Source organism: Galeopterus variegatus, unplaced genomic scaffold (assembly GCF_000696425.1).
Source record: "Galeopterus variegatus unplaced genomic scaffold, G_variegatus-3.0.2 Scaffold5256, whole genome shotgun sequence".
NCBI classification, from domain to species: Eukaryota; Metazoa; Chordata; class Mammalia; order Dermoptera; family Cynocephalidae; genus Galeopterus; species Galeopterus variegatus.
In genome coordinates, this window is record NW_007731367.1 from 93153 (window position 1) to 119917 (window position 26765).

Sequence of the window (26765 nt, forward strand, 5' to 3'; positions counted from 1 at the left end):
GACAGCAGGGTGGGGGTGGGAATGAACTAGGCAGTGTCTCGGGCCTTCCCAGGAGTATGTGGTTCTCATAACCCAGTCTGGGTCCCTCCAAGATAACTGGGTTAGAAGCCCTGTGAGGGCAGAGCCCAGGGGGTCTCCTTGTTCCTAATCACCCTGCAAACACCCGCCGTGACTGGGTGACTGCTCTGCCCCCACTCTGAGCCAGCCCTCAGCAGGGTGGGCAGGGAGTTGACCCATCACGGGGGAAGCAACCCAGCCAAGCTGTACCCCCTTCTACACTTACGTGAGGGGCTTCTCCAGGCGGCTCCCAGGGGACCCCACAATCTCTCCAAGGGTGCAGAAGGCCTGGCCCAGGAAATCCTGTGTATCAAGGGGACAGAAAAGACCAGTATCACCCACTCTGCTCACAGCTATCCCACCTCTCCCATCACCCAGCCTGTGGAAGTATGAGGGCTGTGAAATGACAGGACAAAGCATCAGACACACTGTCACAGTGAGGCCCAAGGCCAACCCAGAGTACGGCATTTAAGAAACCTTATGGAATCTCTAGGCAGTGACTGGCAGAACTCACGTGTTTGGATAAATCAGGGCTCTTGGAGTCAACATCGTATCTGCAGGGAACACAGAGAAATGGTGAGGGCAGCTGGGGGCGTCCTGCCCAACCCTGCCTGGGTCCTTGAGTTGAGTCAGGGCCCCTGCCACCCCCCCCAAAAAAAACCAGGCCCCACTGCAGTGGGTATTTCTAGGAATAATGGTTGGAAGGCAGGAAAGGGAGCCCTCTGGGTGCTGGACATGTTCTGTCCCTTGATCTGGGAGGTGGTTACATGGGTGTAACCAGATGTAGAAATGTATCATGGGGTGGACTCAAGATTTGTGTACTTCACTGTATACATGTTACGTGTTAGGGGCTGACCAGTTAGCTCAGTTGGTTAAAGCGCCACCCTGTAACTCCAACGTTGAGGGATCAGATCCCCTAACCGGCCAGCCACCAAAAACAAAACGAAAAAAGATCAGATTTTGGCTGGCTGGTTAGTTGAGTTGGTTAGAACACAGCCTTATAACACCAAGATCATGGGTTCTGATCCCTGTACCAGCCAGCTGCAAATAAATAAATAAATAATAAAAATTGAAAAAATATAATAAATGAGCTCTGCTGCCGGCTGGTTCACAGCTGTCTGAGCCACGTTCCCTTCACTCCCCGCTCCCCATCCTCCCAGCCATTCTTGGCTGCTCATGTTGCGCAGGACCTTGCCTTTGACCTTCCCTTATTGCTTCACCTTACCTAGGCCTGCCCAGCCTGCCAGCTGGGCTCCTCCCCTCACCTGAGCCTGCTCACCTGGAGCCTCACCTGCAGCTCTTCCTCCAGCATCCCCCCCACCACCTCTGCAGCCAGCCATTCTAGGTCCAGGCGACTCCTGCTGAGGGGCAGTCATTCTCTTACCAGCCCGTGGCCCTGAACACTTGCCCTCTCCAAAATGTCACCAGGTGACTTCTCCACAGTGAGCTGTGCTGATGCTCCTCAACCTCAGTTCCTCCCATCACTCTGTCCACAGTCATTTCCTTCTACTGCATTTTTTCCTTTGCTCCCTTAGGCCCCCAACCCCCTTCTTTCATTCTGTCCACTATTCTCTGGGTCGCAGACCTTTCTAACCACCCCATACCCCATGAAAGCAACACCACAAATTCCCCTGTGCCTGGTCACCAAGATTGAAACCCCACCCTGATGTTTAACATCAGGAGAAAGAAGGGAACTCTCCACTTTCTGATGAACACACAGATGCCTTGAGCCCCACCAGTCAGGTTACCTCTGTGGGAGAGGGACACTGGAGGGGACTCTCCTCCAGAACACACTTTGACAGAAGGAGAGGTCACTGGATACCTCCTGGTTGCCAGGGAGAAAAGGGCTCCCAGAGGTAGAGCCTAGAGTTGCCCTCAAGATCTCTCCTCATTGGGCATTCCCCAGCTGGCCCAATGCTGAGGCAAACTGGGGGGGTGCCTTTGTTCCTTCCCCCCGATCCCCTTTCCATCTTCTGGTAAGGGCAGGGATGGACTTGAGCTAATTGTCACTCTTCTCCCAAGCCAACCTGGGCTCCCCTAATGTTGCAGCTCCTCCCACCTTCCCTGGTGAGTCCTGTAGCCCCACTTTTCAGTACTGATTCCTCCCCCAGCTCCATCTTCCACTTACAGGTCAAAACGGAGGTTCTGCTTCTCCTCGAAGAAGTAATCCACAATGAACTTGCGCACGAAGTCCGGATTGAGAGTGTTGTCGATGACTTCAGTGCGCCCGAACTGCAAGAGAAGATGGGGCGTGGACCTCAGGGCCAGGCGGTGGGGCAGGGGACAGCACTGGGCTCGGAGCCCCTCAGTCCTGGCTCTCTAGGCTCCTGCCCCCATCCCCTCCCAGCAAGTCATGAGCTCCTCCATCTAACAATGAAAACCATCCATGTTATGGCTCCAATCTACATGTCAGCTTTATTCTCCTTTTGTCTATGCTCCACCCCAGTTGGATGCTTTTATCCCTGAGCAGGCCCTTAACCTTCCTACCTCACTGCCTTTGCCTATGCTATGCCCTTCACCTGGCCTCCTCTTCTCTGCCAGTGGCATGTGCTCCATTCCTTCAAGGTCTGTTGCTAATGCTGACTCCTCCAGGAAACCCTCCTGATTCCTCAACCATTGAGTTTTACTTCTCTGAGCCTCTACTGAACTTGTGCCTACCCCTATGGCCACCATTCTTCTCTGATGGATTCCACCATTGGTGTGTACTTATTTGATATCCCAAGTATAAACACAAGGGCAGAAACATGGATTGTGGGAGGCAGCCTCCCAAAAGATTCCCACCTCTTGGTATTCTTGACCTTGTATAAAATCCCCTACTCTTGAATGCAAGCTGGACCCGGTGACACACTTCCAATACACAGAATATTGCACAAGTCGTAGGATGTCACTTTCGAGAGTATGTTATAAATGACTCTGACTTCCGTCTCGGGTGCCCTCTTGCTCTGTCTTGCTTGCTCACTTTGATAAAGCCAGCTGCCATGTTGCAAGCTGCCCCATGGAGAGGATGGCAAGGAAATGAGGGAGGCCTCGGGCCAACAGCCCGCGAGGAATCACAGCTGTCAGTCCACCCACCTGCAAGATATTACATCCTGCCAACAACCACTGAGAGAGCTTGGAAGCAAATCCTGTCCAATTGAATCTTGAGATGATTGAGGCCGTTGCCAACACCTGCACTGCAGCCTTGTGAGAGACCCTGAGCCACAGGACCCAGCAAAGCTGCACCCAGATTCCTGGTTTAAACCACTAAGTTCTGAGGTAACCTGTTACTCAGCAATAGATAACTAATATAGAGACTTAATTTTCTTGGTTTCCCTTGCAGCAGATACTCTAGAATTTTATGCACAATAGACACTCGATAATTGAATCCCATTAAACTTCCCAGTGACTTTAGGCAAGTCACTCCCCATCTCTGGGCATCAGAATCACCCACAGGATTTGTTAACATACAGATTGTGGCCTCACCCCCAGAGGTTCTGTTTCAGTAGGTCTAGAGTAGGGCCTGAGAACTGGCATTTTATAGTCCTCAGGTGCTCCTGATGCTTCTGGTCTGGGGACCCCACTTTGAGAATCACTGGACTGGACTGTGGTCCGTGGCTTCCCATGCCATGGAGGAGGGCAGCGTGGGTATAATTCCAGGCCAACCATTCCATCAAAGCAGATCTCCTTTACATCTGCTCAATATACTGGACATTTTGGGCAAGATTTTGTTTCAAAAAAGTGCTATAGAGCTAAAAGGTAAAGTATAAAACCACTGCACTTACAGTAGAATAGCATTCAGCCTTAAGAAGGAAGGAAATCCTGTCACGTGCTACAACATGGACTAACCTAATAAACCAGTCACAAAAGGTCAGATAATTTATGATTCCACTTATACGAGGCATCTAAAGCAGCCAAATTCATAGAAACAGAATGTAGGATTGTGGTTACCAGGGGCTGGGTGGAGGGAGAGAAGGGGAGTTGTTTAATGGGCATAGAGTTTCAGATTTGCAAGATTAAAAAGTTCCAGAGACCTGATTCACAACGATGCAAATACACTTAACACTACTAAACTTAAAAATGATTATGATGCTAAATTTTATGTTACGCGTTGTTTTTTTTTTAAACCACAACTAGAAAACAACAACAAAAAAAGCTACTGCACTGTATACTCCATGAAAGCAGGGGCACTGTTCATGATAATGTTCCCCAGAGTCTCAAAGTAAATAAGACAGGTAGGTGCAAGATGAAATATTTTAAATAGATTGTTAATGTATTTTAATACATTAGCATGCTTTTTTGACTTAGAAAGTAATTGCTAAAATTAAAAAAAAAAAATCCTGAGTATGAATCTTCCTTGATGAGGCTCTGCAGTCCAGGAAATTGCCAGCACATGTTGTGGCCAACACCCTGGGTTACCTGGGACTTATCCCGAGTGTCTCCTTCTACCCAGAATTAAGATAGAAACCTGCAAAGGGAGCTCCCCACTCTGGGCAGTGTGGGGTCCTCTGAGAGCACTAGATTTGGTGCCTTTTTGTCCCTCACCCCCTCATCGAATCAACCTCCCCTTCCAGTCAGTCCCATCTGTTAACTGTCTCTCCTGTCCCTGCCTCCTCTGCAGTGGCCCTGGTCAGGCCTACCCACTCTCTCATCTTAGCTATGGTGGCAGCCTCCTGACGGCCCCCATATGGGCCAGTTCCTAATGCTTGAAGCCTCAGCTCCCCAACACTCCCCTGTGCATCCATGATCCTCTTCGCAGCATCTCTAATGCTGCGTGTACCACGTTGCCTGACAGCGAATCACAGTGCTGAGTCTCTTTCTAGACCATTAGACTATGAGCTTTGTAAGCAGCAGGAGAATCCAAGTTCTCGTCTTTGCAGCCCAGGACCTGACACAGTGTTTAACACAGAGTCATGAGCTCATAGCCACAGATAATAATAGCTAATGTTTACTAAGCACATACAATGCACCAGGAACCGTTTTAAACATTTTATGCCATGCTACTATGCAATGCTTTTGTGGTAGCCTTCCCCATTTTATAGATGAGAAAATGGCAGTACAGAAAAGCTAAGAAATTTGTCCAAGGTCACGCCACTAATAATTACTGACTTTGAGGCAGAACCCTGGCATGGGCCCACACCATCTAGGCCATGTTGCATTACATGTAAGGTTGGGAGGGCAAGGACTGCCTGTTACTTCTGCTCACTGCCACCAGTGATTGCTACGCAGTAGGTACTCATGAGTTGTTGAATGGATTAAGGTTAAAAAAGGAAATGGATGAATGGGTTTGAGACCCAACTTCATCACAAGCTAATTGTATGATTTGATCAGAGCCTTTCAGAGCCACAGTTCCCTCATCAGAAGCTGCAGGACAATACTACTAGTCCTACTTACTTCCTAAGTTACCATTCAATTCAATTATTAACTCAACAGTGTTTATGCACTCATTGTAGGCCAGGCAGTGTGCTTGGTACTGAGCTACAAAAATTAATACAACAGGAACCCTGTACTTAAAGAATACTCTATCATAGGTGGGACAACTCATAAACAAACAACCACAGTACGGTGTGATAATAGTGATAACAGAGCTACATACAAAGGCCTGTGGCAGGGTCCTCACTCCTGACTGTACCTTAGAATCCCTGGGGAAGCGTGAAAGACACTGGAATGGACAGAAAAAGCAGATTATAGGGCGTCCTGTTTACCGTACTGGTTCAGGTATCCACAGGGGTCTGCACCTTTATCTTTGAGCTACTTTACAACTATATAAAATGTACAAAGCACAGAGTAAAGCAAATGATTCTTGTACATAGAAATACAAATGAACTTTATAAGTGAAATGCAATTGGTTATTACCCTGTGGATATTGACCAATTTTGCATCCATTTGTAAATTCATTTCAGCATTCCTGATTGTCTCTATGTATACATTGTTTGAATTATCTGAACTGGTTGTAACATCTTACTGGTTTCCTCATTAATTAACAAGTTAAATAAATCTTTGTCATGTGTTCATTTTGTATTTGCATGGGAGTCATGATTTTACCTTTTTAAAAAATATATCCTGGGGCAGCCCGTGGCTCACTTTGGAGAGCGTGGTGCTGACAACACCAAGTCAAGGGTTAAGATCCCCTTACCGGTCATCTTTAAAAAAAAAAAAAATGCACCTGTTAAAGGATATATATATATATATATATATATAATTAAAAAAAATTTTTTTTGGAGACGGGCCACACCGCGCTCAGCCAGTGAGCGCTGTGAGTGCACCGGCCATCCCTACATAGGATCCAAACCCGCGATGGGAGCGCTGCTGCACTCCCAGCGCCGTGCTCTCTCGAGTGCGCCACGGGCTCGGCCTTTTTTTTTTAAAGATGACCGGTAAGGGGATCTCAGCCCTTGGCTTGGTGTTGTCAGCACCACACTCTCCCAGTGAGCAAACCGGCCATCCCTATATGGGATCCGAACCCGTGGCCTTGGTATTATCAGCACCGCACTCTCCCGAGTGAGCCACAGGCCGGCCCAACGGGTGCTTTTTAAAAATACCCATGCTCAAGCCCCACTACAAACCAATTAAATCAGAATCTCAGTGGGTGGGGCCTGAACAACCATGCTTTTTAAAAGTTCCCTAGGTGATTCTAACGTGCAGATGGAGTTGAGAACTACTAATGAATGAAAATACAGCAGGAGGAAGGAAAAAACTGACATGTACTGAGCCCGTACTGAATGCTCAATAGATCAGGTGGATCACTAAATTATCTCATTTGATTCTTACAATAATGCTGTATGAATTATTACCCATTTTACAAATGAAGAAACTGAGACTCAGAGAGGTTAATTAACTAGCCCAAGGTCACACAGGTAGGCAGAGCTGGGATCTAAACCCAGGCACATCGAACTCCAAAGTCCATTATATTTTTACTTTATCAAACTGCAAGGGGTCATCAAGCATTATGGAAATTAAATAAAGATGAGGTTTACTTCATATGCATTTATAGAAGGCCCACTGTGTGCAAGGCCATGGGGAGGACATCAGGTTGACTAAGACTGATTCCCATCCCACCCCCTAATTCAGTAACAACCTTACTGTGTACATATAACCCTTGTTCTGAAAGAGTTCCTGCATTCTCCTCTCTTGCTTTTTCTAAATTATTATTTTTTTTTTGGCAGCTGGCTGGTAACAGGGATCAAACCCTCGACCTCAGTGTTATCAGCACCACGCTCTAACCAATTGAGCTAACCGGGATTCTTAATACTGCCTGTCTTTGGACAAAAGAAAAATTTCTCCTAATGTCTTTCTTGCAGAATATTCCAAGTAACCTACCTCTCCTCAATGCACTGCCCTCCTCCTCAAACACCCCCCAAAATCCCTCTTGCAGGATTTTAGATAAACCCCAGCCCAGAAGGAGCAGCGTTCCTTTATGCAGTCTCCCTCCCGATACCACGCCCACACCTAACTGTGAGGACAGGAGGGAGAGCCTCGGTCAAGACATGGGCCTCCCCACCTGCAGGGGGGCAGGGGGCTGGCAGTTAGGCCTAAACTGATGTTGAGGCTGGAGGGTCTCCTACTGCTGCTCCCACCCCACCCCATCTCCAATCTGTCTTCCTCTAGGAGACTGTGTCCCTTCCAACAGCATCACCCTGGTTTCCCTGCCCTGTGGCTTCCAGTTGGGTTTGGCCAATAGGAGGCACTGGCAGACAGGAGATGGGAGGAGAGAGACGGCGGGTTGTTTCTCCCCACGCCTGCCCAGCCTCAGCACCATGGTTCTGGGAGGGGCTGCCTCCCTCCAGGACCACAGCTCCAGGCAGGCCCTGCACCTCTCACTGACAAACAATAGCCCAGCCTCCTCTCATGTCCCTTCAAGCCTGGGGTGGTGACACCTCCCTGTTGTTGCTAGTCCCCCAGTGCTGCACCATCCCTTTGGATTTCCTCAACCTCACCCATACTTTTAAAAGAAATCCCTTCTTTAAAATCTCTCCAGTTAAACCATCTGAGTAGAATTCTCTATCCTGCCGGCACCCTGATTGATATATCTTCTCTCCCACAAACACATTCACACACATAAAATTTCCAACTCAATTGAACATAAACCAAGAACAGTCCCTGCCCCCACTCCATTTGCTCACACTCTGCCTGTGTAACATTCACGTCACCAAGAAAGTGCCTGACTCCTGCTCATGCAGCCAAGGTACCAGTATCCCCGACAGCCCTCTGGGATGCACGGTCTCAGCACTGCTGTCCCACCCAAGGGTCCTGGGGACTCTCAGGGACCAGCGCCCCCATCCAGCCTCCTTCACTTTGTACAAAGTGGTCATCCTGGCCGCACCCATATAGGTGCCAGAGTGAGGGCCAACCAAGTGGGGAAGAACAACTGTTAAATCAGAGTCAAGGTTCAAGGCTCTTAACCTGAGTATTGAGTGGGTTTGTGACACCCTGAAATTGAATGCAAATGTCTTTCTATACATGTCTGCATTTTCTGGAGAGAGGAGCCATGGTTTTCATCAGTTTCTTAAAGAGACGCATGTCTTCAAAAAGCTTTAAGAACCACTGATTTCAGCTTTGAAGGCAGATCTTAGGGTTTCCCACATAAAGCAGTAAAGTTAAGTAGTCAACAGCACAGAGTCTGGGACCAGGCGTCCAGGGTTCAGATTTTGGCTCTGCTATCACTGGTTGTATGACCATGGCAAGTCTCTTCACCTCCCTGTAAAATGGGAATGATAATTTATCTTCATGCTATACCATTGTTGGAGTCTTAAATGATTTAATTTATATAACATACTTAAAGGAGCGCCTGGGATATAAAATGTGCTCTGTAAATTAGTGATTCCACACTCTGGCTCTTTCTAAATCCCAAACCCTGGCACAGCCACCCAGGAAGTGTGTGTGTCTCTCGTCAGCCTTGTCTCTAAGATGTCCCCAGTCCTAACTGCAAACATTTTCTGCTCAGCTCCTACTCTTTCCTGCTCATATTCCACACCTCAGAAGGTTTCTGTCCTCTATACAAAGGGGTCCCCTGTGCTTGCTCCCCCTGAAAGCCCCAGCTCTGAGTGGTTTCTCTCCAGACATCTTCCACACATGGGGTAAGGCTGGTGGGGAGATGCAAGGCTGACCCTTTGCTCATACAAACACGCTACTCCCTTCAGAGCCAGGCCCTCCCCTCCCCAAAGGCCCTCCCCAATGCCCCAGGCCCCAGCTAGAAAAAAGACAGCAGACTGTGTAAGGTTTGCTAGAGACCTGGGGCCTGGGGTAGAAAACTCAACTCTGGCCACTGTCTGGGGAGAGGAGGCAGAAGGAGCCCTTGGGCAAGGAAGCTGCTTAGTGAAGGTGGGGGAGGGGTCGGTCCACCCAGCCCCGGCTCAGAAAGCTGACTGCTGACTCGGAGTTGCAGAGAAAGGCAGTCTGGGAAGAGGCTTTCTCTGTTGCTTTCAGATTTCTAAAATCTGGGCCCCTTCCTCCTCCTCACATCCCACCTGCTGGGGGGCAGTGATAGCAGACCCCTCAAGGGTATCTTCCAACATCTGGGCCAACTCCCCACACGCACCCACAGCTGGGGGGCGAGCCAGGGTGGTGTAGTGGGGTGGCCAGGCCATGAGCCTAGGACCTCCACTGGCCTGGGTCTGTTGCTTATTATCTTTGGGAGACAACCTGGGTAACCCTTCAGAGGGCACATTTCCCCATCGCTAAAACGGAGCAAACCGTTCCTTCCTCCAGGGGAAGGATGGAAGAAATGCGCATGAAGTGCATCACGGAGAGCCTGCTGCAGTGGTCCTCAGTGCTGGTAATAAACCTCACACAGCCCCACTGTGTGCCACACACTAAATGTTTTCCATTTGTTAATGGTTTAATCTTCAGAACAACTGCATGAGGCAGTACTATTATTATCCCCATTTTATAGATAAGTAAACTAACATAAGGCTCAGAGAGACTGAGGGAATTGCTCAAGTTCACACAGCTAGAGAGTGGTGGGAACAGGATTCAAACCTGGGCAGGCTGGCTCCAAATCAATAGGAGCTGATGTAGTCACTAATCAATAAGAGGTTCAGACCCCTCAAGGGTATCTTCCAACATCTGGGCCAACTCCCCACACGCACCCACAGCTGGGGGGCGAGCCAGGGTGGTGTAGTGGGGTGGCCAGGCCATGAGCCTAGGACCTCCACTGGCCTGGGTCTGTTGCTTATTATCTTTGGGAGACAACCTGGGTAACCCTTCAGAGGGCACATTTCCCCATCGCTAAAACGGAGCAAACCGTTCCTTCCTCCAGGGGAAGGATGGAAGAAATGCGCATGAAGTGCATCACGGAGAGCCTGCTGCAGAGTGGTCCTCAGTGCTGGTAATAAACCTCACACAGCCCCACTGTGTGCCACACACTAAATGTTTTCCATTTGTTAATGGTTTAATCTTCAGAACAACTGCATGAGGCAGTACTATTATTATCCCCATTTTATAGATAAGTAAACTAACATAAGGCTCAGAGAGACTGAGGGAATTGCTCAAGTTCACACAGCTAGAGAGTGGTGGGAACAGGATTCAAACCTGGGCAGGCTGGCTCCAAATCAATAGGAGCTGATGTAGTCACTAATCAATAAGAGGTTAATACTGTGAATGAGGCTGGAACTATGTCCAACCCAGTCTTCGTTCCTGTAGTTCTCTAACACTCTCAGCACTGTCTCTTACCTTCTTCAGCGCTTACTGTCCCTTAATACTGTGAATGAGGCTGGAACTATGTCCAACCCAGTCTTCCTTCCTGTAGTTCTCTAACACTCTCAGCACTGTCTCTTACCTTCTTCAGCGCTTACTGTCCCTATAACTCTTCAGAGGGCACATTTCCCCATCGCTAAAACGGAGCGAACCATTCCTTCCTCCAGGGGAAGGATGGAAGAAATGCGCATGAAGTGCATCACGGAGAGCCTGCTGCAGAGTGGTCCTCAGTGCTGGTAATAAACCTCACACAGCCCCACTGTGTGCCACACACTAAATGTTTTCCATTTGTTAATGGTTTAATCTTCAGAACAACTGCATGAGGCAGTACTATTATTATCCCCATTTTATAGATAAGTAAACTAACATAAGGCTCAGAGAGACTGAGGGAATTGCTCAAGTTCACACAGCTAGAGAGTGGTGGGAACAGGATTCAAACCTGGGCAGGCTGGCTCCAAATCAATAGGAGCTGATGTAGTCACTAATCAATAAGAGGTTAATACTGTGAATGAGGCTGGAACTATGTCCAACCCAGTCTTCCTTCCTGTAGTTCTCTAACACTCTCAGCACTGTCTCTTACCTTCTTCAGCGCTTACTGTCCCTTCTACCTTGTCAACCCTTCCTGTGGTCTGGGTGGTTCTAAAGTTCAGGTCGTACAGGTGAGTGTCCCTGACCTATGCCTCTGCCCCACCCCCACCCCTACCTCCAAACCCCGAACACATACACACCACACACCCAGTCCTGGACCCTCCTGTGATTTCTGTAAAAAAAAGTTGATTAACAAGTTGACCTAGGACCTTAAGATTTTAGAGCTGGAAGGAACCAAATCCTTTCAATAGACCAATGAGAACACAGAGGCGGGGAACGGGGGAGGGGGTGCTCTGACCAAGATCACACTGATCAGGAAGTGGTGGGGACAGGGGCGCAGGTCAGCCGGGCCCCAGCCCTGAGCAGCACCCTAGTTCTCCCAGAGCCTGCCAATGCAGCCTTCTTTCCTCCATCAAATCCTCCTCCTCCTTCCACTTTGTATCGTGACTTCTCATCTTCAAAACACTTCCACACACCCACGATCTCATATAATCCCCCCAATGATCCCGTGGAGATGATACTATTACCATCCCCATTTTACAGATGAAGGATGGGGCTCCAGGAGGCAGAAGCCTCCCACCCCACCCACTGGCCCCCAGCAGGTTTGGGGAGGGAGCACTGGGGCCCCCAGGAGTGAGGAAAGCACAGTGTCCTACGGTGTTGGCTGCAGCCTCGGTGCCTCAGTAATGAGTGGGTGGCTCTCTGCAAGCCTGAACATTCTACCTTGTCAACCCTTCCTGTGGTCTGGGTGGTTCTAAAGTTCAGGTCGTACAGGTGAGTGTCCCTGACCTATGCCTCTGCCCCACCCCCACCCCTACCTCCAAACCCCGAACACATACACACCACACACCCAGTCCTGGACCCTCCTGTGATTTCTGTAAAAAAAAGTTGATTAACAAGTTGACCTAGGACCTTAAGATTTTAGAGCTGGAAGGAACCAAATCCTTTCAATAGACCAATGAGAACACAGAGGCGGGGAACGGGGGAGGGGGTGCTCTGACCAAGATCACACTGATCAGGAAGTGGTGGGGACAGGGGCGCAGGTCAGCCGGGCCCCAGCCCTGAGCAGCACCCTAGTTCTCCCAGAGCCTGCCAATGCAGCCTTCTTTCCTCCATCAAATCCTCCTCCTCCTTCCACTTCGTATCGTGACTTCTCATCTTCAAAACACTTCCACACACCCACGATCTCATATAATCCCCCCAATGATCCCGTGGAGATGATACTATTACCATCCCCATTTTACAGATGAAGGATGGGGCTCCAGGAGGCAGAAGCCTCCCACCCCACCCACTGGCCCCCAGCAGGTTTGGGGAGGGAGCACTGGGGCCCCCAGGAGTGAGGAAAGCACAGTGTCCTACGGTGTTGGCTGCAGCCTCGGTGCCTCAGTAATGAGTGGGTGGCTCTCTGCAAGCCTGAACAATCCTAATGGCCCTTGATTTAGGCAGCTCTTGCCTTTTTACAGATTACAGCTGACTGGAGCTTCGGAGACACCCACCTTCCCCCACCCCCGCAGCTGCAAAGCCCCCAGTGGCTGTGCCCGGCCAGCCGGGACAGAGATGGCCAGAGCTGACAGACTACTCTTACCTCCCAAGCTGCTCACCCTTTCCCAGCCAGAGCTCCCCCTATAATTTCATATATTATTGATGGCTCCTTAATTGGGGATTCTAAAAGCCTGGCTGCAGAGCCCAGCCTTGGCCCTTCATGAATCATGTTCACCAGGATTAAAATTAGAGGCCAGAAAGCTATCTGACTCAAAGAGAAACAGGAAAAGGGAATGTGCTTTCCAAGGTGGGCCCTGGGCCGGGGTGGGCGCCCAGTGGTTGGGGAGGAGAATGACCTGAGGTCTGGGCACTGGCGAAGAGAGCCTGGGGGTTGGGAGGGGCATGGAGGACCTGGTTCCATTCCAGGCCTGCCACCATCTTGGGTTTGGAAACTTCTCTCGGGTTCGCTCACTGGAGGAGTCCAGAATTCTGTGGCCACCCCCTCCTTGTACACTGAGGAAAACCAGGCCCAGAGAGAGGAAGGGCCTTGCCTAGAGTCACACAGAGTGAGCCACAACATCTGCAGTTTGTGTTTCTTTAGACTGGCGACCTCCCAGACCACTGCCTGTGTTGTTATGGCCTCTAGGTGAGGAAGGGCAGAGGTGGAGAAGGGGGCCTGAGTGAGGGGACCGGAGGCTTGAAAGGCCTCCTCATTCTCAGGCCTGGACAGAGAAGTTTCCTATCTAGTCCTGCAGGCCATCAGCAGCCTATGAAAATTTTACCACGCTTACAATGGAAGACTTTCTGCCAAAGAGCTTAGTTCCTAATTAGCTATTGTTCCAGATAATCTGTTAAATCATGCCAGCTCCTTGGGGAATGGCCCTTTTACCAAGGAGCCTGGCTGCCAAGCTGCCAGCAAAACACTCTCTGCCACCTTGTTCCCACCACAACCCCCCAGCCCTGGGTCTAGCAGCATAAGATGGGAAGGGACCTGAACAAGCCCCACCCTAAAGGCAGCAGGAGCGTCACTGAGGGACCTGGGACCACTTGTCCCCCAGCTCACCCCAAAATATCTATAGCTCCTACCAAATGGCATCACAATGTCTGAAATGATACCATCAGTGGTTCCTTCCTCCAGGTAAAGCACTGGTTTCTTAAGGCTTCTTATGAGAGAAGAGCCATTTTTGAGCTTTTTCTACAGGCCAGGCACTTCACATGAATAAGCTCATTTAATCCTCACAGCAGGCTTGTGAGCCTGAGCACTTGCCTAAGATGCCCCAGCCGGGCAGGTGGTGGGCCCATTTTTGAACTTGACTTTGGAGCCCACACTCTCAACAGCTCAGCCACAACTATAAAAGTGCACCTGGACACTAACAGCAAAGAGTAAATAGATGTATCAGCCACCAAGGGACCTGGCCTAAAACCTCCGGGTTTACTAGAAATGCAAACTCCTTTCTTCAAATGAAATCTTAGGCTCGTGTCTAATGTATTTCACAGAAATAATGAAAATCTCTGGTTGAAGGGGAGGCAGGGGCCTTACACACATTCACAGGCGGTCCCTGAGGCACCACCACCAAACCCTGGGGATAGATAAACCCACTATGAAAATCAGTGGCCTGGGCAGATGACACATTCACAGGCGGTCCCTGAGGTACCACCACCAAACCCTGGGGATAGATAAACCCACTATGAAAATCAGTGGCCTGGGCAGATGAGAGGACCAGGGATCAAAGGACCACATAGTAACTTTCTAGCTGATGAGGCCCAACGGGGAAAATGGGGGTGCTGCTGATGTAGAGACCGTACAGGGCAGCAGGCATGTCAGGCATCCTCTTATTTGAGGAGGGCAGGAAAGGGGATAGAACCTCTTCACAGCTTTGTTTGATGGTATTGCATAATAATAATAATATTTACAAGTATTGAGCACAGCCAGACATTGTGTTAAGTGATTCTGTCATTTAGTTAACACAACCCAATGAACAGGCATTGGGATCTCATTTTATTGATGAAAAAACCTAAGGCGCAGAGAGGTTAAGGGAAGTAGTGAGTCAAGATTTGAAAGGACATCCGTGACAGTGCCTCATTGTGCCAAAGCAGATTTTAAAGCCCTAACCCCAAGACTAAATTGGTGTCCATAGACCTATCTGGTCCCCAAAGCAAAGCCTTGGTCTTGGAGTGCCTTCTCCTCATGATGGGGAATCAGGGCCCTGAAAACTGAGTTGCACGATGGGAGCAAAGACCACTAAAGGCTTTCCAAGGGATCCAGGGCTCAGGAGGGACCTATCTTGGCAGAGGAAGACCCCCCTCTGCAAAACGGGGAGAGTCCAGAAAGCCAACCCCAAGTTGGCTTTGGAGTCCACCTCTTGGAGAGGTCTGTCTCCTGCTTTGTGCTTTAGTAATAATAAAGGTCCATTCATTCCTATAAATCGTTCAATAAAGGTCTATGAAGCATGACCGGGGTCAGGTCCTGTGTTAGTTATCAGAGATCCCAAATTGGGCTCACAGCCTGGTGGGCAGAGGGCCATTTCATTTCAGATTTAAACTCTTGGCATTGTAGCCAGCTGCCAAAAAAACAAAAAACAAAAAAACTTTTGGCATTGGGCAAACTGAATCCCCACTGTCCCTGCCCACCATGATCTCATTCCAGGATTGCAAATTGCCTTCTGCTTCTGCCCTTTCCCCTGCAGTGCACTCACACACAGTGGCCAGAGCAGTCTTTCTGAAAAAATAAACCAGGCTGCATCATTCCACCACTCAAAACTCTCAAATAGCTTCCTATCACACTTAAATCAGTATCCAAACTCCTTACATGGCCTACGAAGCCCTATGGGATCTGTCCCTGCCAGCTTCTGTGACCATACTGCCCAGCGTCTTCATCGTTCACACCAACTCAAACTACACTAGCCTTCTTTTTGTCCTTTAAATGGACAGAGCTTGTTCCCACCTCCGGACCTTTGCACTTGCTGTTCCCTCCACCTGGAACACCCTCCCCACCAGGCTTATTCATGGCACCACCCAGTACTCCACTCCAAAGTGAACAAGGTTGGTTTAGTCCACAGGGTCTCCAATGGTGGCCAGTCCAACTGTGACCGAGAGCTGAGCAATGGCACACTGCAGTTGATATTTCCAGGCATTTTCACAAGCACTGCCTTTTAGTCCTACCAAAGGTCTCCTAACCCTATTTCACAGATGAATAAGCTGATACTCAGGGAAGAGAAATACCTCTCCTGGGTCACAGGATTAGTAAATATTGGAGCTGGGATGGGAGCCCAGGGTTTTAGACATCAAGTTTATTTTTTTTAATTTTTAATTTTTATTTATTTATTTTTTTATAAAGATGACCAGTAAGGGGATCTCAACCCTTGGCTTGGTGTTGTCAGCACCACTAATTTTTAATTTTTATTTATTTATTTTTTTATAAAGATGACTGGTAAGGGGATCTTAACCCTTGGCTTGGTGTTATCAGCACCACGCTCAGCCAGTGAGCAAACTGGCCATCCCTATATAGGATCCGAACCCGTGGCCTTGGTGTTATCAGCACCGCACTCTCATGGGCCGGCCTTAGACATCAAGTTTAGAGCCTCATCTGACAAGGCATTTGACTTATTCATGAGTTTTTTAGGGACCAGATGGGGACATATAGAATGGATTATAATAAAGTTAGGTAAAACATAGGTAGCTGAACAGCCTATGCCAAAGGTCAGCTAGAGAAGTGAGATCAGTCTGAGAAAAGGTCGCTGGGGGAGGCTTCTCATCTGACTCCTGGTCTCCTGTGTGGATGACTGCAGCTGACCCAGGACCAGGAAGCAGAACCAAGATGCTGAATACACAATTGTAATCCAACAAGATCTTCATAAACCATAACAACAGACTGAATCCAACGGATGACACATAATGGGAATAAATGTAAAATCACACATTTAGGGTCAAAAACTCATTGCCAAGTCTGAGCTGGGGAAGTCCTGTGTAGACGGCAACTCATGTGAAAAAGATACAGAAGTCCCCAAAGTCAATATGAAGTAAGTAAAAACCACCTGCCACAAAGGTCAGTGGGATACTAGAGAGCGTCGATAGATGTATAATCTATGATCCTCAGACACACAGAACGCAGAGACGAAGGGAGGAACATGATGGTCTAGTTCTAGCCCCTGTGAACAGGGAGCAGCCCCGGGCTGCAGCGGTGGAGAGTGCAGGACACACACTCGGGGAAGAACTTTGTTTCTTTCTTTTTCCTTAATTTTTTTTTACGTGAATTTTTAAAAATTTTATTTTAACTTCTCGATAACATTGTAGTTGATTTTCATGATCCTTTACCTGTTCCTCTTTCATGAGGAAGAACTTTTTTTTTTTTTTCTTTTTGTCTTTTTTCGTGACCGGCAACGGATCGCAACCCTCAGTGTCGCACCCGCACCTCGCTCAGCCAGTGAGCGGGAACCGGTCTGTATGTGGGATCCGAACCCTCGGCGGGAGCGCCGCCACGCTCCCAAGCGGCGCACTATCCAGTGCGCCACCAGGCCGGCCCAGGAAGAACTTTGACAAATGAATGCGTATGTGCTCCAGGGGCAGTGCCTGGGCTGGTAGAGGGATGGGAAATAATGACACAAACAGCCTCGGTTTCTTCCCCTGCAAAATGAGGCAATAATAATAATAATATCCCCTTCATAGGGTTGTTGTGAGGATTAAATGAGTTAATACATGTACTTAGAACGGTGCCTGGGGAAAAAAATTTAAAAGGAAAAAAAAAAAGCAAAAATAAAAAAAGAAGAATAAAAAAAAAAGAACAGTGTCTGGCACATTACTGTTACATAAGTGTTTGCTATTACTATTATTATTGTTATTATTGTTCTTATGATCACCTCCCTGAGTTGAAAGTGAGCTCCTCAGGTAGTAGACAGTGTCTGGTCCCCCTCTCCACCCCCAGCATTCACCCCCTGGAACACAGCAGGTACCTGCTATGGTCTGAATGTTTGTGCCCACTCCTCCCCCAGCAATTCATACGTTGAAACCCTAATCCCCAGTGTGATGGTATTTATAGGGGGGGCCTTTGGGAGGTGATTAGGCATGAAGAAAGGGCCTGTGAATGGGATTAGCAGTCTTATAAAAGAGGCCTGAGGGAGCTCGTTCATCCCTACCACCATGTGTGAGGACACAGCAAGAAGAAATGGGCCCTCATCAGACATTGAATCTGCTGGCACCTTGATGGACTTCCCAGAGTCTAGAACTATGAGAAATAAATCTCTGTTGCTTACAAGCTATCCAGTTTATGATATTTTTGTTATAGCAGCCTGTACAGTCTAAGACAATATCCAACACACGCTCATTGAATCAAGGTCACACAGAAACACAGATCAAGTTGCCCCGAGGAAGGTCCTTCCTCATGTTTAGAGATGAATTATCATTCCCAGCTGGTGTTAAAGTGTTAAACAAGCTGAGGTTGCTCAAAAATAGACTGAGAGCTCTCTGGCACAGATGCGTGGGCGTAGTGGCTGGGTCCCCATGCGTCGTGATCAGCGGGACACCCTAAGATTCCATGATTCTCACCTCCTTTCCAAGGGGCCCTCTGGCAGGACAGTTTCCTGGTGAGGGAGGAGCAGGGGCCACCACTTTTCAAATGCTGAACGAAGAGGAGCTCCCTATTATGTCCCTCTTCCCAGCAGGAGGGTGTCTGGGATTCTTCCCACCTGGCCATCCTTCCTTCCCCAGGACATGCAGAAGGCCCTGGCAGGCCTTGATGCAAATGGTGCTCGATTTTCTGGGCTAAAATTACATCTTGAGTCAATTTTCATAAAATGTGGTGACAGATTTAGGTGCCGGGAAGATGGAGCTTTCTCAGAAGGCATAAAAATGACCCAAACAGTTAAAATCAGCTGAAAACTGGCAGCCAGAGGCCACGAGAGCAGCTTTCATCCTTCCCAGGCTTGGCTCATCTGCAGCCTTGTACAAACCCCAGGCCTGGGCCCTGCCTGGAGAAACTGCTGTGCCTGCACTTGACTCCCTCTGGCCACAGGATTATTATTTCTCGGCCAAGATTCTGGTGACAAAGAGGCAGCCTGCTCCCGAGGGACAATGAACTAGCTGGTGGAGTGGTGGGAACTGGCTACTGTTTACTCCCAAGGGCAGTCTTCCACTCCAGGGACAGTTACATAGAGATGGAACTGAATTTTTCTTCAAAGTCTCTATTCCTGGTACTTTCCTCTGTGGGTCACACAGAGAATCAGACAAGGAAATAGGGCCTCCTCCCATCGCCAGGAGGTTTAAGTGCATCTTCCCTTCTCCAGAAATAGCTTGAAACCTGTGCCCCAGGCTCAGCTCTGCCACCTTCACCCCTGGAATCTGGGCACCGGTCCTGATTGCCTCTTGTAAACAGGGTCAGCCTCCCTGCTCTCTAGGGACCCTCCTGCTCTGACATTCTGACCCTATGCCTCCATCTGTCCTCACCCTGACATCCACGGACTCCCTTTAGTTGACTCTTCCTGTATCTTGCCAGCCTCACACCCTGAATGCCGCTCACACTTATCCGCTCACTATCCATACTGCATGGTCTCCTTCTGCCCCTCTGGTTCCACTCTCAGCCTTTCTCCACACTGCTCTGTGCCCGGGAGGCTGACCTGAGTGGACTGCATCAGTGGTCCCCTGGCCCTAGGTCTTCTAGTGAGGTTCCACCAGTGGGAGGCACCGGCAGATCAGAGGGTGGGAAGAGAATGAGGTTCCACTGAGGGCCCCAGCTCCTGCCTACAGCCCGCTTGAGGGTCCAGAAACCACCCCCTCCTCTCACCTGAGTAGTAATGGCTCCCCACTATTGCCACTCCTGGGATTCACCATCCCTCACTGGTTTCCTTAAGCCCCACCTACCCTCTTATTACATCCCCCAACCATGCAAGACCTGGGCTGACCTGTTCATTCCGGCTTCCCTCTGTGCCTTTGTGCTACTGTGCCCTTTTGCTAAGTCTCCCAGCTTCAGTGAAACCCAGCTCAACTCAGCTCCTCCAAGGGTCACTCCTACTGCACAGGGGTCTGGCCCCTGGATTCCAAAACCTGAGCCACTCCCACCCTCTCTATAGGATGAAGAAGTTGAGCCAGATGATCCTAAAGTTCCTTCTGCCCCACATTCTCCTCTGCTCCATGTCATGTGCCCCTTAGCCAGATGGCTTGTGTTTGGGTTCAAATTCCATTTTAAAAATTCCAAACGACCTGTCAAAATGCTTTAGCTGAGTGCAGCATTCCTGCTGTAACTTTCCTTCCCCCGAACTCATTTTATTCCATCTATACATCCTTCTCACCATTTCCTGTTAGGATTATTCCCGCACATGCGTCTCCCCTTGCAGGCTGCGAACACCCTAGTTCTGGCTCACACTTTTGGTGAAGCTCTATTCTTTTAACCAGCATCCCTCTTTTCTCAGTCCCTGGTACGTTGCTGGCACCTCATAAAAGCTTAGTGTGGCAAATATTGACTGACATGGAGGAGTGGCCGGCCAGGCCCCAGGCACTTTGGATGATGTTGTGCAATGACTGGTATTTACTGAGCACTGACTATGCACCATAAAGACTAGGTACTTTACCTCCATCACCTTGTTTTGCCCTCTCTACAGGCCTATAAAGTGGGTGTTATCCCCCTGTCACTTATGTGGAAACTGAGGCACAGAGAAGTCAGGCAACTTACTCTTGGTCCCACCTCCAGAAAGAGCTGGGGCCAGGAGTGAAGCACAGGTGTATTCAACACCAAGGCCACCCACCTTCCCTCCACTCCACCCTGTGGGTGCATGTGGTAACAAGATGCAACTTGGACAATAGGGGACCCTGAACCAAATGAAGACAAGTCTCAATTACAAAATGTAATTAACAGCTTGCCAAGCAGCGCCCTTCTGAAGAGGCCTTTCCAGATTTTCCTTAATGAATCACTAAGACATTAGCACATTCCCAGTTTCTATGAAGCTTGGCCAAAAGGCCTCAAAAGTAATTAGTTCACTTAAGTAGGCTAAACGTTTCCTAGCAATCTGGTTTACACTTTAATTGGTTTAGACTCTTAGAGAGGGTAAAAAGGTAAACTTTAGCCTAGACCCTGTGGAAATATTTCCCGTATGTTTTAATGGATAAAATGTCTCCCTTTAGCCACCTGTTCCGGCCAAATCTGGGAGTTTGGGGGCCCGAGCAAGGCAGGTGATGCTCCGCCCAGCCCACCAACGAGGCAGGGAAAGGTTGATAAGCAAGTCTGAGTCACTGAAACTTTACTGGCCATTCTCCTCATGTCACCTGGGAGGGCCTCCCTGCCCGTGCGCTCTCAGCATTGGTCACTTGGTGCACCATTCCCCTTCCTTCCCCTTTCCATGGGGACTGAGCCTGTGTCCTGCCCTGCACAGCTGCTTCTGTCCCCTTAGCCACTGGGGCTTTCTTCTTGGAGGCCCCAAGCAGGGCCTCTCTCCGAAGCCCATGGGCCTCCCTCTCAGGTGTGGGTGGAGATGGGCATGGGGTGAGGCTGCCAAGGCCAAGGGGTCTCAGCTCTGGTCAGATCCCCTCTTGTCCCATGCCTGTGCCTCTTCTGATCACCAGAAGGAGCAAGCTCAATTTCCAGCCCCTCAGGCAGCTGTGATGACCATAGGAAATCACTTCGGTGGTGAGGCTCAGTAAGCTCATCCACCACCACACCATGGAAGGAAACGACATTCTTTCCTCCACCTCTCACCTCAACCTTGTCTTTGCTTGGCCAGACCCTCTTCTCTAAGAGAAAGGAGGGACAGGAGCCAGGGACTACCAGGCCCCCTCCTCCTGACCCAGCTCCCCATCTCTGCACCTGAAAACAATCTCCCATGGGAGCTCGGCGAGGGAGGACTGAGGCAGAGGTGGGAATGAGATGACAGCCGCCACGTCATTGTCGGCCTCTGCAGGCCCAGCTCCCTTTCCCAACCCACTCACTCCTCTAACAACCACTTATTATGCACCTACTGTGTGCTGGGCGCTGTTCTAGCTGCTCAAAATGTAGCGGTGAGTAAAGCAGATGAAAGTCTCTGCCCTCACGGAGCTGACACATGACAAACAAGAAAAACAAGTAAACCAGAGTACGGCAGACAGTGAAAAGTGACAGGGAGAAACAAAAGGTGGTTAAGGGAATTAGAAGTGTTGGAGAGGTTGAAATGTTAGACTGGTGGCCAGGGAAGGATGCCACAGGGTGACATCTGAATCAAGATCTGAGAGAAGTGTGGAGGGGCCACATGGACATGTGGGGAAGAGCATCCCAGGAAGAAGGAACAGCAAGTGAAAAGCCCTAAGGCCAGAGCGGGCTGGAGTGGAGGATGGAGGGGCAAGCCAGGAAAGAAAGCCAGGTCATGTGGGGCCTGGGGCCATCGCAGGGACCGTGGTTCTGCAAGATGGGAGCCACCGGAGGGCTCTGAGCAGAGGAGGGACAGAATTAGACTTGGATTTTAACAGGATCCCTCTGGCTGAGGGGTGGGGAATAGACTGAAGGTATCTAGGAGACCCATCCACCTCCCAACATCTCTGTGATGGTTGAAAGTGGGTCCTTCAAGTCAGCCCTCCTGTCATATGCCCTATCACAAGGGACACAGGCACATGGAGTGGGGTCAGGGCAATGGAAATGAGACAAGGCTGCAAAAGTAGATCATCCTGAATTGGGGTGGGGCTTAGAAGCCAGGCTAAGGAGGTGGGACTTGATTCAAAGCAGAAGCCAATCAATCACCTAACTGAAGCCAATCACCTAACTAACTGAAGCCATGCTCATTCTGTCAGAAACCATGGGAAGGAAGTCTGCTCTGGACAAGACAAGGAGCTAGATGCTGTACAAGTGCCTCTGACCACCAGACAAGGTGGGCACGATGGGTCTGGACTCCCTCTGCCTTCCCCTCAGACCAGGGCCTCCCTGGGGACAGGGCTGTGTCTCCCTCAGACTGGGGCTCCCTGAGGACGGGGCTGTGTCTCCCTCAGACTGGGGCTCCCTGAGGACAGGGCTGTGTCTCCCCTCAGACTGGGGCTCCCTGAGGACAGGGCTGTGTCAACTGCAGGGATGAGCTTCAGCCTTTGCGTGCCTAGCCAGCCTTCAGACAGGCTTCGGTGGTGCAGTTAGAAACACATCAGGTGGGATTTCTCCAGAGGTAGAGACAACAGGCAGACAGGCAATCAAGGAGATGCTGGTGTTTCTGGGGGGTGGGGAAAGGGGCTGTACCTACCTCCCGCCACTGCTTGTTCTCCATGCCTTGAGTATACATGACACACACTGGGGGGAGAGGAGAAAAAAATGGGTTAACACCGCATGCCAAAAGGAATGTGGGGACTTAGATGGGGAGGGCTCTCAATGAGCAGACACCTCAGGAGACTCCCGCCTGGATAGCACTGTTGGGTCTAGGGAGGGTGTGGAGGGTATTTCCTGAGGTGGCTGGGGTCATAAGAGTCTGGTCCCCAAGCCTGGACCACAAGGGTTCTGGATGCACCAATTCACAGGGTTGGCTTGGAGAGGGGGGCTTATGACATATGTGTGTCTGGAAGGGGCACCCTGTGGGTGGGGGGTCAGGGGCCATGTGCTTCTAGGCCACAGGAAGGGTCTGAGCTATGAGACAGGTAGATATGAGAGCATGATGGAGGCCTGGGTGGCAGAGGTGTGGTGGGGGAGAGCATCTGAAGCCCATGTTGTTCCTTTAGAGCCCAAAGCAGTCTCACGAGGCCTATTATTTTCATGAGCCCCACTTTACTTATAGGGAAACTGAAGCTCAGATGAGGCCAAAGACCTGTCTGAGGTCACACGCTTGGGCAGCATTGCTCAGGGCTAGAACCCTGGACTCCAAAATCAGTGCTCGTCCCACCAGACCACAGCCAATCAGAACTCTTAACCGTACTGGTTTCCCGGGGGCTGAGACCCTCTGGCCCCAGACACCCTAATCCCCCCAACCCGCTCTGTTGCATTGAGGCTTCACAAGTGTGGGGGCTGGGGAAGTTCAAGCCCCCCAGTTCTCTTTCTCTGACACTATCCATGAAACATCGAAACTGCCTGGCATATAGTTACCACTCAGTAAGGGCTCAAGTGTTCACCGCTGTAATTAGTCCTAATGTTCGTGATTGCTGTTATTGTTACCGTTATTACTGCCAGAGCAGGACTTACGTGGGTCAGACTTGGAAAACATGTCTTTGTCCAAGAGGTTCCTGAAAGAGGGGGAGAGAAGAGGTGTTAGCACAGAGGGCCAGAGGGGAGGAGGCAATCTAGGGGCTTCAGGCTGTTACTGAGACCCAGAGGCTGCCTCCGGCCTGGCTGCAGGTACAACAGGAGGAGAAGGTGGCTCCTTCGGCAAAGGTTTATTAAGCTTCATTAAAAGTCGGGCGCTGGGTGGGCCCTGGAGGTTTTTCAGCCGCACCTGCCTTAGGCGTGCAGCGCTCCCTACCTGCCCCCTCCACCATTGCCACACATGCTCTGGGTAGATCAACTGGTGCCCTGGATCCCACAGGCTCTCACTCTTGGGCCTAATCCCAATATGCCCAATGTCTTAGCCCTTTCTAGAAACTCTCCTTTTATCACTTCTCTGTCTATCAAAAAATTTTTTAAAAAATCAAGCCATCAAAACGTATCCATCCAGTCTCCCATTCTCTCAGGGCTCAACCTATAGCCAGTTTGCTGGATCATCTCGTGTGTGCTGATGTATTAATGAATTACACCTCCCAGGCGACATAGACATTTAAACTGGATCCTTCCGTGCTCAAGGCCAGAGCTAACACATGGGCCCGATAATCAGACTGGAAGGCACTAAAGCAAGATGATGGACATAACATTCGGGGACAGAAAGGTCTTTGAACAGGTGCTAAGCCCCTCCTGCCCCGCCTCCCTGCGATAACGGCTCCCACTCACTGAGCTTCAGTGATGGGTCCGGCTGAGCACTAAGTGTTTTGCAAACACTAGCCCCGCCCCCCTCACGCTGCCCTGCAAGGCTGGTACTGGGTCGGTTTCACATCCCATCTTACAGACGTGGAAGCGGAAGCTTGGGAAGACCGGGCAGGCTGTGGCCTACACATCGGGTATCCCTCATTCCACAGTGACCTGAGCCGTTAGGTAGTTACACAGCCCAGTGGAAACTCAGTCTCAGGTTGGGAAACGATTCAATCTTTCTGAGCCTCTGTTTCCTCATCTGTACAATGGAGACAGTGGTAGCAGCCTTGAAGGCTATTGACGTCCTGTCCATATCTCTGCAGCCTTCATAGTCCCTGTGCACACCCGTGGTTTCCTCCTGCATCTGCTTCTCTCCTGGGGCTTTCTCTGGCAGACCAGACTGCAAGTGCCAGAATGTTTATGCTCCCAGGGGCAGCACCCAGCCAAGGATGGGCAGAAGCTGGGAGATAAATACCCAGCTTCTGCACTCCCCTGCGGGACAGGGGGAAGCGTCCCCTCTGAGGCATGCTCTACACAGCCTCCCAAGGGCCCACCAGGAGACCTGCTCCTTAACACATCCTGTGTTGATTCAGTCTTCCCTGCTCCCTGAAGGAACTGCCTGAGTCCTTCCTGCTTGTGTGGCAGCTACTGACTCCTGCCTATACTGCCCTAAAGTCCTGGTTCTCTTCCCAACCATCTCAGCCTTGTCCCACCTCCCTTCCAGATGTCCCAAGGGGTCTTGTCATCTTTCCGCTCCACTCCCACAACCCCCCACAGGTCCCTGTGCCCCTTGACCAGCTTTTCCCAAAGAAGAAAAACAACACTGGTCTGTGTTGCTTCCTGACAGCCACCTCCAAATGTCAGAGCTGGATAGGGACCTCGGGATCCTCTGTTCCACCTTCTCCTTAATGACGGGGAGACAGAGGCCCAGCAAGGGGCAGGGAGCATCCATGCCCCACAGCAAGCAGTGTTAGGGCCAGAAAGATCTAGAAGGAGGCGTTAACCTGAGTCAATGTCACCAACAGCCATCAGCAGTGACAGTCTGTCAGGCAACTTAACCACATAGTCAACCCCACCATCCATTTCCCTCACCCTGAGGTAGGAGTCAAAGACCAACCAACAGACAGACAGATGCACCAGCAGCCTGGTGCCAACACATGACATCTTCTGATGCCTGGGGAGGCCCCATTTCATGCTCATGAATCACCCAGCTCTAGTCCCTGAGCGGATTATCAGTGATGTCCCCAAGAGAAGGATCCCTAGATGGCTTGTGGGAAACCAGCCCCTGGAGAACTCTCCCTCCCATCGCCTACTCCAGTCTCTTCATTCAGGGACTTCTCCCAAAAGGCAGCCACCACCAGCTAGCACTCCTGACCCTACAAGCGTACCAACCCTCTGCCGGCCCCCACCATCCCCTCCACCAGACCAGACCTGTTACCAGCCAGCTGTCACTTGGAAACCATCTAATAAACCTCCCAGCCCACTGCAGTGAGCATCAGATGAAATGATACACCAGACAGCTCTGAAAAGTAGGCAGCAGGGGCTACATGTAAGACCCCGCTTTTATGTATAATCATTCACACCAGGGTAGGCTGACATACCCGGGCTGACTTTCTCACCCTGAAGTGTGCTAGGTTTGGGGGCAGGGACATCTGTCTGGATTTAAGAAAAAAACCAAAATGCCTTAAAACTGTAAGTTAAATACCTTCACACCACAGATGACTACAGCGGTAGAACCTGAGGCACAGTGTGGAGCCAGAAAGTAATAACGAGGGGTGGGGTTGGGGACTTCTCTACTAAAGAAGGCACTGCGGTTTATCTTTGAATTCTATAATGAAATTCTGTCATTACATAAAATCCTAGAATGTTCAAGCTGGAAGGGACCTCAGAGGTCACTTTTTCCAACTCCTGTATGAATCAGGAATGTGAGACTCAGAGACATAGCAATTGACTCCTATAAGGTCTGGGTCTCCTCCAATTTTGGGTCTGGAACTCAGGTTTAGTCATGTCTAGGCTAGTAAGAAAGACAGTGAGACCCTGGATTTCAGCCTGGTGTGTGTGTGTGTGTGTGTGTGTGTGTGTGTGTGTGTGTGTGTGTGTGTGTGTG

At 50.0% G+C, this 26765-nt stretch overlaps 1 protein-coding gene across 1 annotated transcript in view; it reads right to left on the reverse strand.

The window, feature by feature from the left end:
* CPNE5 (copine V) overlaps positions 1-26765 on the reverse strand; it is a 96026-nt gene that overhangs the window by 55445 nt on the left and 13816 nt on the right. The window contains exons 2-6 of the mRNA XM_008589153.1: positions 23903-23943; positions 22977-23023; positions 2186-2289; positions 572-611; positions 284-360 (exon numbers count right to left, since the gene is read on the reverse strand). Coding sequence (XP_008587375.1) covers positions 284-360; positions 572-611; positions 2186-2289; positions 22977-23023; positions 23903-23943 — 309 coding nt within the window. The remainder of the gene's footprint in view (positions 1-283; positions 361-571; positions 612-2185; positions 2290-22976; positions 23024-23902; positions 23944-26765) is intronic.